The sequence below is a fragment of the Haliotis cracherodii genome, unplaced genomic scaffold (genome assembly GCF_022045235.1).
Source record: "Haliotis cracherodii isolate W230 unplaced genomic scaffold, xgHalCrac1.p SCAF_13, whole genome shotgun sequence".
NCBI classification, from domain to species: Eukaryota; Metazoa; Mollusca; class Gastropoda; order Lepetellida; family Haliotidae; genus Haliotis; species Haliotis cracherodii.
In genome coordinates this window covers 4,957,690-4,973,044 of record NW_027266268.1, presented here as the reverse complement: position 1 = coordinate 4,973,044, position 15,355 = coordinate 4,957,690, and the positions used below count along the sequence as shown (strand labels likewise).

At 39.4% G+C, this 15,355-nt stretch overlaps 1 protein-coding gene across 1 annotated transcript in view; it reads left to right on the top strand.

Moving 5' to 3' along the window:
* The first annotated feature begins 5,022 nt into the window (after positions 1-5,022).
* LOC139459527 (valine--tRNA ligase-like) overlaps positions 5,023-15,355 on the top strand; it is a 33,394-nt gene continuing 23,061 nt past the window's right edge. Inside the window, exons 1-8 of the mRNA XM_071241054.1 lie at positions 5,023-5,183; positions 7,765-7,892; positions 9,489-9,561; positions 11,306-11,406; positions 12,202-12,329; positions 13,173-13,337; positions 13,587-13,668; positions 14,747-14,866. Of these exons, the coding sequence (XP_071097155.1) occupies positions 5,126-5,183; positions 7,765-7,892; positions 9,489-9,561; positions 11,306-11,406; positions 12,202-12,329; positions 13,173-13,337; positions 13,587-13,668; positions 14,747-14,866 (855 nt within the window). The 5' untranslated portion in view covers positions 5,023-5,125. The remainder of the gene's footprint in view (positions 5,184-7,764; positions 7,893-9,488; positions 9,562-11,305; positions 11,407-12,201; positions 12,330-13,172; positions 13,338-13,586; positions 13,669-14,746; positions 14,867-15,355) is intronic.

Sequence of the window (15,355 nt, the reverse complement as noted above, 5' to 3'; positions counted from 1 at the left end):
AGAACGATGGATTGCCGCGAAAGGCAATTAAATTTTTTATTTTTCTTGCGTATATGTTGCTTCGCCACTGTATAAGAAACAGATTTCAGTTGGAACTATATTGGCTACTGTCACTGTCCGACTGACACATCGCTTACCCTGTGATGTAATAAATATTAATGCGCGCATTCCAGGAAAACTCGCAATGTTTCGGGAATGAGAGGGAAAGCGATTTTGAAGCACTGAATTAAAGAATGACATTATATGATAAAGAGGTTATCACGCTTGTGTGTTTGGGGATGGTAAATATCCTCTATAAGGAATGAACACTATGTATTTAGCTCGCCGAGGCTCGCTAAATACAATGTTTATTCCTAATGTAGGATATTTACCATCCCCCAAAACACTCGCGTGATAACCTCTATTTACACGCGTATCCAATATCTGAGGAATGATATTACCAGTGTGACGTCAACAGCTGAGACAGTAATGTCAGTCGCTGGACAGTGTCCTGAAGACTGCGTCGGTACAACATCAGAGCTTGCAGACCACTTGAAGACGTAACGCTGACACTGCAACGCTGGGAGAACAGAACTGGCAAAGAGTCATGTTAACAGGAGGTTATTCAAGGTTGTCAGTAGTCAATTCATATAATTTCCACACCTATTTGCCCTTTACAAGTGGGATCTGTTTCGGTATAAAGCCTAGGTTGGTTATTCTCTTGCATTGACAATTTATATTTCCAAGCAGATGGAAGGAATTGTGTCAACCTCGGACAAGGAGAACATTGTTGCATTTCAAGATATCGAACCACTTGGAGGTGTCAGCATCTGTAGCCCTGTCAATGCTGCATCATTAGTTCTGTCAATGCAGCATCTGTAGCCAAATGAAGACAGATCTGGTGATATTGGAAGGAAACATCACTGGACAGCATTACATTAACCAAGCTCTCTCTCTAGACCCGGGTAGAATAGGTCTTCACAAAGCCATGCTTGCCATAAAAGGCGACTTTATGCTTGTCGTAAGGGGCGACTAACGGTATCGGGTGGTCAGGCTCGCTGACTTGGTTCACGCATGTCATCGATCCCAATTGCGTGGATCGATGCTCATGATATCAATCACTGGATTGTCTGGTCCAGACTCGATTATTTACAGAGCGTCAACTGGCATTGACTGAAATGTCAGTAACCAAGTTCTTTTAATTTGAGTGGATTTCTCTCACAACCAGATGCCTCAAAATGCAAAGTGCACAAAACGGCATGTCCAGTCAGTTTCCATCGGCCTTTTCGCTTGGAAATTTGAAGAAATAACACTTGGTACTTATGGTTTAATGAACGAGTACACCCCTACGCAAAACAATATCCAATTTCGCGTCTTCAATAAGCCGAGAATAACGGAAAATCACTTCAGTCTCATGTGGATTAATATAAAGAAAAGACAACGGCGGACATCTCCCCACTATGACGCCATAGCTACAGCTCTGCTGGTTGTGTGATCGCTTTGAGGAACGGGGCCCAGGGCAGTTGTTTACTGCTTTTAAGATAACAATGAAAGTCACATATAACTTTTTGTGTGTAAATATATACTTTGTATGACTCTTTTTTTAATAGATCTCCTTTAAATTATAAGCTAGCATGTATCTATCTCACACGAACATTATATGTATTTTAAACATATTTTTAAACAAGAGAGCGCGGTTTGTCGATCACATTAATTGACCATGTATTTAATATTTTATTTCTACTTACGGAAAATAAATAATGTATCGCATGAATTAAATCGAAAAACAAAACAGTCATGACTTCTGGCATAATTCACTTTTTTTTTATCAAGCAAACTATATTGGAGGTTGTTAGAGAGGATTTTCATGTTTTCCCATGATGTTGTGATTAGGGCAGTTGCTGGTATGGTCCGAGATGGCCAATTTACTGTCTGATTTAATGGTTGAAGTTTTGTGGTCTTTGATTCCGGAGTTGATGGGCCGGGATGTTTCGCCTACATAAAAGGGAACTAACAGATTAGAGATTCGCCGCCACAAGAATTCCTTCAACAAAGATCTAGGCTATTTATTACCATCCGCCTATTGTGAACTCATCAAGTAATAGTTTTTCAAACCATCCCACCCAGTATTTAATCCGGTTTAATTGGTTTGGTTTTTTGCATCCTGTTTAATTGACTTCGTCACCGTGTTCTTTGTCGAGTGAGTGAGTATGGCTTTACGCCACTTTTAGCAATATTCAAGCAATATAACGGCGGGGGACACCAGAAATGGGCTTCACACATTGTACCTATGTCGGGAATCGAACCCGGGTCTTCGGCGTGACTAGCGAACGCTTTAACCACTAGGCTACCTGACCGCCCCTGTTCTCTGTCGTAACGTCGCTATTGCAGTATAATAAAGAAGTTGTTATCCATAAATTTTCATCTACCTTGTCGTCCGTCCCTTCTAAGAAATGTCTATCACACAAAGATATTTTAAAACAAAATCGATATGGAGCCTCGAACAATGCTCAGGTCAACAGCTTTGATAATCTAGACTTGCCAAATCATTCTAGGCTTGAGTTGGATTATTTATATTGTATTCTCTTGGGTCTGGGAGACAGGTGCCCCTACCAGGATATGAGAAGATGTATATTGTGACGAAGCCATGGCGAATGGGTCCTGGCAGAGACCATATAATATATGGTCTCTGGTCATGAGTAGTGGTTATCATACGGTCTTTCATTTTGTGCATCTTCTTCATCCAAAACGTGTGGCTTGCACGATGAACATGTATGAAATTCAGTACAAATAGGGAGAGGGAATGCAGGTTATTTTTGTGGTGATTTTTGTGTGTCATTTAAACCGGTAGATCTACATGGTAAATACAATGAATGCAGAAAAAGTAGAAAGAGCCTGTAAAAAGTTATAGGCATATCTTGACATATAGCTTTAAATATGTTAACATCTAGGTTACAGGATATTTCATCACACAAATGTATATTATGTATACCATGACCGCAGACCTAAATAATTTATTTAGGTCCGTGCCACGACTGACTTTTAGATCCTGATAACTGCATCTGTAATTCGGCGTACTATGATTGCACCACCCACTTAGTTCCAAATTGATTACTGAAATCCATTGTTGTTTTCTTCTATGACCTAAATTCTCAGTCTTGCCAATGCCAAATATCGCCACCTTGTAAAGTTAATCAAACATGTTTAAATATTTCACTCGGACATCACGTTGAGGTTATAGCTAAAACGGCATCACGTTAAAATGTCACTACGTCAAAACGGCACGCAATATTGAAATCAGTACCTCGATTTGGCGAAGACAGCAACCGTTTTACCTAATACAAACGGTACCGCATCTTCTTACTACGTGTTTGAGACTTTGTATAAATGCAAAATAAACATTTGATAATTTTATGTTCGTCTTATCCCCCTGTACTTTTCTTTAAAAACAAGGTCACCAAACATATAGGTGATATTTAGTTCTATTGCCATACAAACACGTTACTAATTAAAAACAATTTCAAGCAACGTCTCCACTTGCAATCAAACTCATATAGTGAGTGTAGACATAGATTCATACGACGCTGTTTCGTTGGAAACAATATTCTCAAACTATTTCACATCCCTGATTATCGAGGTTTTATATCTCGATTCTAGTATGAACAATTCGCTGGGCCTAGCGCCACAATAACTTCGTTTTGGGAGTGACATGGGAGTCAACGTCCCCATCGCTCCTATCTCTAACTAAGCGCAAACTTTCTCTCTCGCTCAGGGGATTAATTTGATTGGACGGTTATTTTTAGCATCGTGACATTCGAATCTTGCTAAAAAAGACACTATATGGTAGCGGATGGGCCCAGGGTATTTATCAAAATAAAGGGGATATAATACACTGAATAAATAAGGGAGGGTTTTTGTCAACGTGATTACAATGATGAGAATGTAAGATTAGTGCTGAAATATGTTTATGTATATATAATTAAATTTTCGTTGTGTTCATGGAAATTCCTGCATTCTGATTAGCTGAATTGGTCACGTGTTATTGCATTCATTTCCCAATGAATGTAAAAAATTAAGCCACGCCCACCGCTGCGCACTACTTTTATTACTGCGGAATGTCGGGGAATCCCAATATTACAGTCGAGGGAATTCCCTTTCTGCTCACGTGTATCGTCATGCACAGGACATTCAGCGACTTTCATGCATATTCATTGTCCAATCTACCCTTTGAAACCACCGAAGGCCGAGAATGAATGAAACAGCAAACGTGCAGGCTCGCTCGCCAGTTTTTTTTCCCGCTCGCCTCGGTTCAACTTTCATGTCTTCGCGTTTCATTTCTAACTAGCATTTCTCCAACTGTTTTACCGTAATCAGAGAAGTAATGTTTGAATCACGCAGTAAATGACCATGTTATTTGAAACAGCCGCCTTCTCTCGGACATATTTCTTCCGGTTCGTTACAGTCTGACTGTTGCAAGTCTTTTCGCCTCTTGCCTTAATTGACAGGTCAAATGAACATTGTTTTAATCCCACTCTCCGTTGATTGGCTACTGACTGTGTAGGCGTGTCAAGTTATGAGCATAAATTAAACGATCACCTGATTCATGTCACGCCACTGTATGTATTCCTACACCTGTAATGTTCATCAATGCCGTCATTTTTGTCTGTTTTCATATATGCAACTGTTTCGGGTTAAACTATTGTAGATAAAACATGTTTTACGTTGTCGAATTTAATTATAAGCATTGACTGTGTATTTTTTTCGGTTCATTGAGGTATGAATCGAAAAACCGATGTGCTACGCGGATTCATACAGTTTGCAATCGGTTTTTCGATTCATACCTCAATGAACCGAAAAAATACACAGTCAATCCTTAAAAGACTTTTTATTAATTTTGTGATTTAAAACTCTGAAAATATTTTGTCTGATTTGGTAGAAAAAATAGCCAGACAAATTTGGTTCTGTTTTGACATAGTGCCGTTTTAGCTTCATCCCTCTCGCCGGATATTGACACCGGAGCCGGAAGCCACATGTCAGCCTCGTTTGTAAAAATCTCATGCAACACTTTCATCACGGTGTAATATACCTGTTATAAAAGTACATTAACATCGGATCTGTAAGAGTTGAAGTTAACGACGTTGCGACAATGTCGGCCGAGGAAGCGGTACCCCAAACGAAAACCGACAATGGAGCTGCAGGGGAAGGTAAGGTCGAGGCAGCCGGTGTTTCTGCCGGTCCGGCTGTTGACGTTGCAGCAGACGCTCCGAAGCGCTGCAACTTTGGAAAACTTTCTGATCAAATCGTATCATCAATGGGTCGGTTGTTATTGTCAAGTCAAGATTTCCGGACCATTGCAAGTGTAATTGTGTAATGCATTTTGAAGTTATTCCAAACTCAGCTGTGGGCAATCACAATCACAAATATTTCAGAGATAGGATTTCCATACCCATAATATATTGATCTTAGCCTAGATATTGGATCATGAAAATACTTATGCTCAAACGTTTTTATACAGCCATCAACATATCCTGCTAACCTTAGAATTTCTGTTACCGTATTAGACGTAATAAGCGCCCCGCTCTAATATTTGCTAATATATTGGCTCGTGAACAATCCCAATTAGCACCCTTTCCGAATGATCAATGTACACAATACTTGTTTATTTGCGTAAAATACGCACTCGTGTGTTATATGCTCCGTTAATTATGGGCCATTAAATTCTGGAAAAATATATCTCTTGTATATAAACATTTCAGGCTGTCAGCATAAACCATGAAATTTATCTTTCAACTCTGTTTTTTTCGAGCTCCATATTTCTAATTATGAGAGCGGCCTGAGCGCTTATTATGTTGAATACAGTATAATCAACTGATAATGCGACGAAAGATTCTTAACATGTTAAAAGGATTGAACATTGTTGAAATTGAAGTTTATCATCAACAAACTTCCCTGCAGTACCAGTTATCCCCATCGTTTAAACAGTTCGTGATCATGCGCTCCGCTACAGTTATACAAATTACTTCTTTTTTTTATCTTTAGATATCACACTCAAGTATTTTATTCATTTAAATTGATAAGAAATGCTTCTTATAAATTTGTTGTCTGCCAACTCAACTGACATAAACCATATTCCCCCAATTCGATCTACACATGCTTATCCATAACACTATGTTAAGGTTATTTTTTTTGAGGGGGAGATAGCTAAATTAGGTTTTAGAGTTGTATTTTGGGGAAGAATGGCAGACAGAAAATAAATAATGACAGAACTAACCTCATGCTAAATGTGCATCATCATGATTTTGAATTTTTGTTCTTCCATGAATTAGTCACATGTCACCACCCGCATGTCTTTTCTAAAGTTGTATCCGACGATTGTAGTTATATGGTGTGTTTTTTTTTTTAATATTACCTGACAAGAGTTAATTTTTTTCATCATTTTCAGATAAATATTTCTCTTTAAAATGAGCAAAAGTTGCGATCGCGTGAGCGCTGCAATAAGGGAATGGTATTTTGTCCTTGGCGATAACTGCTCGATAGCCTCTAGGGTCTTGATAACATCACATTGAACCATAAAACCATTGTATAGAAAGGATTAATGTGCAGATGGAAATAGTTTTTCACGTGATATTTTCTCAGTGAAAGTTAACCATTTTATGACAGATGTTTATCTAAATGTTTAGACTTGTCTAATATGAAACAGATGAAAAATATATGCAATGTCTGTGTAAGATGTGAGATTCGTCACATGTCGCTGGCCTGTGGCAGAGGTACTAGGCTCAGTAGGAGAATGTCTTTTAGAACTAAACTTCCTCTTTCAGCAGATATATCATCAGATGTGCCGAAAGTTAACAATACGAAGAATGAAAAAAATAACCTAAGGCAGACAGAGCGTTCAATTTTTTAACATGATTCATAGATCATAACTTTGGTAAATCTGGGATATTCCTTTCCAAACTTAATAGCAAGTCGATTTCCTTCAAGAGGCAATCTTTCAATAATAAAATATGGAAAATACAGTCCGATCAAAAATGCATCTTCACCATATTTCACAAGATGTTTGCTTGTTTACTAATAATCTACGAATACACAACACCTGATTGAGAAATTCAAGGCTGATACATTGTATTACTAGGCTATTGCCGTGTTACCAAATGTTATAGATCTAGGCAGCTAGGCCCTGTCTTTTCGATGATTACTTGAAAATACATATGGTGTAGCTGCTGTGACCGCTGTCATCTGTTAGGTCGGACGTTTTATCAAGAATAACAAGATTTGCCCATTATTTACATATTCTATTGTAAAATAATTCCATAAAATAATGCAGGAGTTACTTGATACTTATATTATAGGACAGTGTTCAGGGGCATATAATATGGAATTTGTCAGATAGCAGATGTCAACAGCCTGTTGCAGTATCTTATCAGAACATTGAGCAGTAAAAACTTGAACATAACCATGATTATCGAAACTATCAATGGTTATACATACTATTAACAATACTTTACATTCCTATCTAAATAGTACAATTGTAGGGCAGATAATGGCAATGCACACAGTAGTGAATGGGTACCCGCTAGGGTGAGGTATTAATGTGCCTGTTCACCTTCATGTGCCTCAATGGCAGTTTGACGTGTATGATCCCCAGGGAGCTGAGAATGAAAATCGAGTACACACTGATCCATTGACCGGGGTAATAAGTAATGTAGTGCTGGAGCATTCACGTGGTGAATGGAATTTGGTGCATATAGATGGACTTGTTAATACATACCATAATCTTTTTTGCAGGGGCTCCAAGGCAGAAGAGTGAAAAGGAATTATTGAAAGAAGCAAAGAAGCAAGAGAAACTGGCCAAACTGAAGGCTAAACAGGAAAAGCAGGCAGCTTTGGATGCAAAGAAGCAGGACGGGGAAGGGGTATGAGCGTCATTTTATCTTATCAACTTCATGTGGGTTGGAATAGGTCTTCAGCAACCCATGCTTATTGTGAAAAGCGATTATGCTTGTAGTAAGAGATACTATCGGGATCGGGTGGTCAGGCTCGCTGACTTGGTGGATGCTTTGTTTGTTCGTGTTTAAAGCCGCAATAATCTAGTCTGGACCAGACAATTCAGTGATTGGCGGATGAAGGCCTCTTCCACAGCTCTGTACAGTTTCTATAAAACAACATTTACTGGGCTCAGCACAAGATGAATCAATGCATTCCATACAATTTGAATCACAAGCAGAAACTAAATAAATAAATTATTTTCATGATGCTTGATATACAATGGTCTGATTTGTTTGTTGTTTATGCCGCACTCAGCAATATTCCAGCTATATGATGCCAGCCTGTAAATAATTGAGTTTGGACCAAACAATCCAGTGATTGACATCATGATCATCGATCCACGCAATTGAGATATGATGACATGCATCAACCAAATCAGCAAGCCTGACCCCCAGATCCCTTTAGTCGCCTCCTACAACAAGCATGGTCACCTTTTATGGTATGGTTGGGTTGCTGAAGACCTATTCTACCCCGGATCTTCACGGGTCGACTTGGTTGATGCATGTCATTGTATCCCAATTGCTTAAATCGCTGTGCATGATATCAATCACTTGACTGTCTAGTCCAAACTCGATTAATCACAGATTGCTGTCATATACCTTAGCTGGAATATTGTTGAGTGCACCATTAACAAACAAACAAAATCATTTTGTGTCAAGCATAATAATGTATTATTTACTTTCTGTTTGTGATTCCAATTGAATGGGATGTATTGATTTATCTTGTTTGTACTGTTATAAATGTTTACAGTCTATCACAAACAAATCTAAGTTAGTTTTCTCATCCAAACAACCCTTATCATGCTAATTAATTGAAAACCATTAAAGAATGAAAGGGGCAAATTTTATTTTTATTTCATATTCAACCGCAAACGATCAAAACGATATGCCTAAACTGTTCCATGACGTGGATGAAATAACTAATCAGCTGCTAATTGATATAGGAAATGCCCACACACATAATGTGAACTGTCAACATCTACTGAATGTCGTATTGAATCGTAGACCAATGATTGTGTGCTATGATGAATAGATAAACCCCTAAACTCTTGAAGTTCATGTAATAATTTTCAAACAAACAATCCTGATAGTGCAACATGGCAATTTTAAATTCAAGTACACACTAGTCTTCTTCTCATGTATCCGCATTCAGCTGCTAAACACACAGGCCGCGGCCACCTAAACGAGTCTCCTGGTGGTAATGAAGGCCGGGAATCAACCAAGCGCTATCACTATTCAAAGTCCTTTTACACACACTTCAGTGACTTTGCCCACGCACCCTAAAACCGGGTCCTGTAGTAGGAATTGAAAATCCACATCCCAAAAAGGCCTCCCTGACTGACCAACCCATCATTACCGGTGATGCATAAGCCCACTGATGAAAAAGGCTTTACTTTAAAGAACACTCTTTGAAATGACAGTCGTTTCATCAATCTTTAATATTATGAAATCTCTTTGTTTTAGAAGAAAGATAAGAAAAAGAAAGAGAGATCAGTCATCTCTTACGATGTCAAAACAGAAAAAGGAAGCAAGAAAGGTTTGTGATGATCATTTGTCAACCCATTTATTTTCAATACAATATGGCCTCGGTGCCCATGGCTACAGAAGATATTGTGACAGATTCAGTAGCCATGTGTGCAGAAGATATTGTGACAGATTCAGTAGCCATGGGTACAGAAGATATTGTGACAGATTCAGTAGCCATGTGTGCAGAAGATATTGTGACAGATTCAGTAGCCATGGGTACAGAAGATATTGTGACAGATTCAGTAGCCATGGGTACAGAAGATATTGTGATAGATTCAGTAGCCATGGGTACAGAAGATATTGTGACAGATTCAGTAGCCATGGGTACAGAAGATATTGTGACAGATTCAGTAGCCATGGCTACAGAAGATACTGTGACAGAGATTCAGTAGCCATGGCTACAGAAGATATTGTGACAGAGATTCAGTAGCCATGGGTACAGAAGATATTGTGACAGAGATTCAGTAGCCATGGCTATTGTAACAAAGATTCAGTAGCCATGGCTATTGTAACAAAGATTCAGTAGCAATGGCTATTGTAACAAAGATTCAGTAGCCATGGCTATTGTAACAAAGATTCAGTAGCCATGGCTATTGTAACAAAGATTCAGTAGCCACTGTGGTGGCTGAGTAGTCCTAGTCCTTGGATGGATAGCCATATTTGTAGACCATCTTTCAACAGGCTGGTTGGTAATACTCTGAATGAGCCCCGAGTGGCGATTCTGGCTTAGAGTAGGTCCCCTGCCGAATATGCAGGTTGTACGACTCTATGGATGTGGTGATTAGGCTCTGTGAGTTGGTGGGTAGCATGTCTATGAATACGCAATGCCATTTATAGGTTTCCGCCATGGGAGCCGTGCCAATTTACACTTTTCAGAGGGTTACACAAAGTATGTGATCTGGACTACCAGTTGTCAGACTTTTGTTGAACCCTCAGTGGCTGAGTGGGTTAGATCGCTGACTTTGTTTGCTTGCGATTAGGTGCCTCACTCTGAGACTGTTGGTTCGAATCCCGGATGGAACTCAACCCCCAAAGTACTAGAATTTGTTGGAGTATGGCAGTAATAACTAAACCATACCAGCTGTCCTCCCTGATGCTGTCAGTCAATGAAGGATGCTAAAGTTGATACAACAATGTACCTTGATGAAACAAATGGACGAGACAACAGCTCATTTGTAAGCTGTATTCTTTAGACATGTATAGAAATTGTGGCCGTCTCAACCAGTTTTGTAATTTTGTAACTATTAAAGATCTGGGTTAGAATAGGTCTTCAGCAACCCATGTTTGCCGTAAAAGGCAAATATGCTTGTCGTAAGAGGCAACTAACGGCGACAGGTGGTCAGACTCAGTTACTTAGTTGATGCATGTCATCGTATCCAAATTGTGTAGATTGATGCTCATGATGTCAATCATTGGATTGTCTGGTCAAGACCGCCATCATATACCTGGAATATTGCGGCGTTAAACAGCAAACAAACTAAAGTAATTATCTAAATATTCAGTACACTACACCCTTTCAATACTTTACAGGACCCTCATGTTGCCTGCAAGGACCTGTAAAATTATTTATTGGGGGTCCCCTGGACCCCCACTTTTGTAAATCAAGGTAAAACCCTTATCCTTCTTTTGGAACACTGGTAAGTCTGTTACTGTGCAGGCTGGATTAGAGATTCATAGATACTGATTGGTTATCAGTACGAGTGGAGCATTACATATGATTACAAAGCTAACTAACATGACCTCTTTGTTTTCAGACACAAAATGTCCCATGCCAGATTCCTACAGCCCTGAGTATGTAGAAGCTGCCTGGTATGACTGGTGGCAGCAGAGTGGCTTCTTCAAACCAGAGTACGGGGTGAGTTACTGCTGATGGGTACCGGTGTGTCACATCTGATGCTACCTAAGTCAGACCTTTTACACTGAACCAATACCTTTCTTCGTCCCAAACTGACAACCCACCCTGAAAATGCAACCATCCTGAACCTTCATGAAGATGCAACCTTTATCATGTGGGTGGAATCATTGAGATATTTTAGAACAAATTCTCCGAGTATAATAAATGAAATGCATTATGTCTCGTAAGGAATGCTCCCACCCTGGATTCCTTTAGATATAAGCAAGACTGATCTATTCCAGCTTTCATACTCATCTCAGTCTCGTAGGCAGTCCAGCGTTCTTATAATTCCTATAATTCCAACATATTTAAATTTCCCTATACATGACAGCAGTGGGAATGGTATTAGGACTGTATCATGTTTTGCAATTCCCATACCCATTTAATGGAAAAACAATTCAATTCAATTTCATGACACCCACACACCCCAATTGATTAATGACCAGTCCTTAAATTATGTATTTTATTATTTGAACAAAAAAGAACTGTGGTATATCTTCATGGTCTCCTCCCCCCCCCCCCCCACATTTGTGATAAATTTTGGTGACCACCCCCTCATCCCCCCTTTTTTATGACCCCTCACCCCATCCCCTTAATCTCACCCACCACCCCACCACCCAACCACCCCTTATGATAAATTTCCAGTCCCCAGTCACAGATGAATCAATGGTGAATGGTGCATTCATGTCCCCATAATAGTAATGGAATCATTTTGGTCATGTTCTTGATCATTGTCATGTCATTGTTACTCTACAGGGTCGAGACATCAACACAACTCCATATGAAGACAAGTTCATTATTGTCATCCCGCCCCCCAATGTAACAGGGAAACTCCATCTTGGACATGCGCTCACCAACGCTGTAGAGGACTGCCTCACAAGATGGTGTGTTTGTCATTCAAGCTTTCCAGCATTAATCATGGTTCTCATTTACTGAGGATGCAATATGTTCACAACTTGATTTTGAATTTTGAAAGAGCGTTAATCATGTTAATAGTGAAATTTGAACATAGATTGACATGAATGCGTTATATACTGCCATGCTGTATATCATTTGGAAGTCAGATCCTGTAAGGAATGACATTTGAATTTATTATAATGTTTTGTTGTTAGCCTTTGAAAGTAGTAAGGGTAGCATAGTGGTTAATATTTCCAAATTTCAAAACATTTTATTCTGTATCGCTAAGACACATCATGGCTTGATAATTGTTCTGAGGGTCCTGGTCGAATTGCTTACCAATCATTCAGTGAATCGCTCCACTGCCAGATTACAGGAGATAGTAGGTCTTCAATACCCGATATTCGGACAAAATCTGCACCAATTGTCAGTAAACATTCCCAAATTAAAATTGAAGATTTCTTATTTCATGTCATATTGTTATAACTAATGTTATGGCTTTGTGGAGGTGAGTCATACTTCACTGACCACAAAGAGAAAGTTTCTTTACCTTGTTGTATTCAGTGAAATATTAAGATACCTCTGAACTCAAGAAAAAAGAACAAAAAATCCAATTTTGAGAGAATAAAATCTGTTTGATCTCATTCTCAGTTAAATCCCTTTTTATACTGGACAAAAACATTAGGGATCGTGAACTTTTGGGGATATTTTTATGAAATTATGTGCTCAGTTTTCACAACAAAAAAATACATGTGTCCCCCCAAATATTCATGCTCCTGACTATTTTGGTTCAGTTTACATAGCTTCAACATGTGTTGTGTTTGTTACAGGCATCGGATGAATGGTAAGATGTGTCTGTGGAACCCCGGCTGTGATCATGCCGGTATCGCCACGCAGGTGGTGGTGGAGAAGAAGCTGATGCGGGAGAGGAAGCTCACACGGCATGACCTGGGCAGAGAAAACTTTGTCGATGAAGTGTGGAAGTGGAAGAATGAGTAAGTTTTGAGGAATTTCATATTTGAAAATATTCCAGTTGTTTCATGGTGATCTGTAAATAACAGCAAACCAGTGACTGAAAGAAGGAGCAGCATCAATGACAATGACAGGGTACAATGACACACAATCGTAAGAGTGTAATACCTTGAAAGAATCAGGACAAACCAGCATCCAAAGCCATGATCATTGGTTTCTGACACTAGGCAACCAGCACCCCAGGCTTTTAAGACTTTCTTGACTCTTTCCAGGAAAGGGGACCAGATCTACAACCAGTTGAGGAGAATTGGCGGCTCCTATGATTGGGACAGAGCTTGTTTCACCATGGAACCAGTAAGTCCTTCAACCAACTCCAGGGGGAAGGGGACTGATACTATCAGTCTTCAAAGTTTGACTTCTAGTCTTCAAAGCCTCCTGGCTCCAAGTGTTATTTGCCTGGTAGCCGAAGCAATAGTTTAGGAGCAGACGCAAATTCACAAAGAGTTACCATGATCACTTACCATATTCCTTCTTTGTAGACCTCACATGCCCCCAGCAATACCACATGGTTGAGGCACTATTTGAAACAGGAAAAAAAACCTGCCCCTTTAGCTGTCTGTAACCTCCTGTTGAACACTAACATTGTATGGACAGGAATGTACAGGCAAATTCGGAAAGCACTGTTATTTGCTTCAAAATTGGAATTTCTGTTAAGGTTCTTATTTTTTAAATTAAATTTTTACATTGCATTCAGTGCAATGATGTAAAACTAAGCATCAAAGCCTCTTCCTCTTGATTGTTTCTGTTATCCGTGACATACAAGACCTTTCTACAAACAGTTTCTATGACATTAGTTATAATTATAGAAACATAATTGGGAAGCCCCATCTTTCTGAAGACATGGGTCTGAATAGCAGTCTCAAGGCAGATTTAGATAAATCCTTGACTAACTATACTTGTTAGCTGCAAAGTGTTATCAATATAGTCAACAAACATAGGGAGGAGATTTTCATTTTTTATTTTGTTATATTTTTTGCATTTTTTATATCAAACAACACTTAAAGATCTGGGGTAGAATAGGTCTTCAGCAACCCATGCTTGTCGTTTATAGGCGACTATGCTTGCCGTAAATGGCGACTAACGGAATCGGGTGGTCAGGCTCGCTGACTTGGTTGATACATGTCACCGTATCCCAATTACCTGGGTTTATGGTCATGATGTCAATCACTGGATTGTCTGGTCCAAACTCAATTACTTACAGGCTGGCATCATATAGCTGGAATATTGCTGAGTGCGGCGTTAAACAACAAACAAATCAAACCATTGAATATCAAGCATCATGATAATAATGTTTATCTAGTTTCTGCTTGTAATTCCATTTGATTGGAATGTATTGATTCATCCTGTGCTGAGCCCAGTAAATGTTTTGTAGAAACTGTACAGAGCTGTGCAAGAGGCCTTCGTCCGTCTCCATGACAAGAAACTCATCTACCGCAGCGTCCGACTTGTCAACTGGTCTTGTACACTTAACTCGGCCATCTCGGACATTGAGGTAAATGTGATTTGTCAGGAGGTGTGTTAGAATTGTCTTTTAAAATGCTTAGAACTAGGGCTGGGACGATACGCCTACTGTGTGATCCGACAATACCTTGCTCACGATCCAGTACATATCAAGATACTTGCATGTGCTCTTAGTTATAGTGCGTAAGCCATCTATTTCATCGACAGGATATCTGGCACACTGACGATTTACAGTTGGCCAAGTCAATTATGGCTGAAAATAGTAACAGTTTCACTGTTAGTTAGTGTTTGTTAGTGTTAGTAAAGTCAATTGAACATTTACGGTAAGAAACAATATTTTTTAAGTTAGTGTCTAGCTTTGATTGATGCTTGTATCGGGAAGTTAAAAATCCCCATCCACCATCATATATGTACCTCCACTACTTACAATAGTAGGTGACCGCCCCCGTGGTCTAGTGGTAGAGTGTCCGCCCGGAGAGCGGAAGGTCCAGGATTCAATCCCCGACCACGTCATACCAAA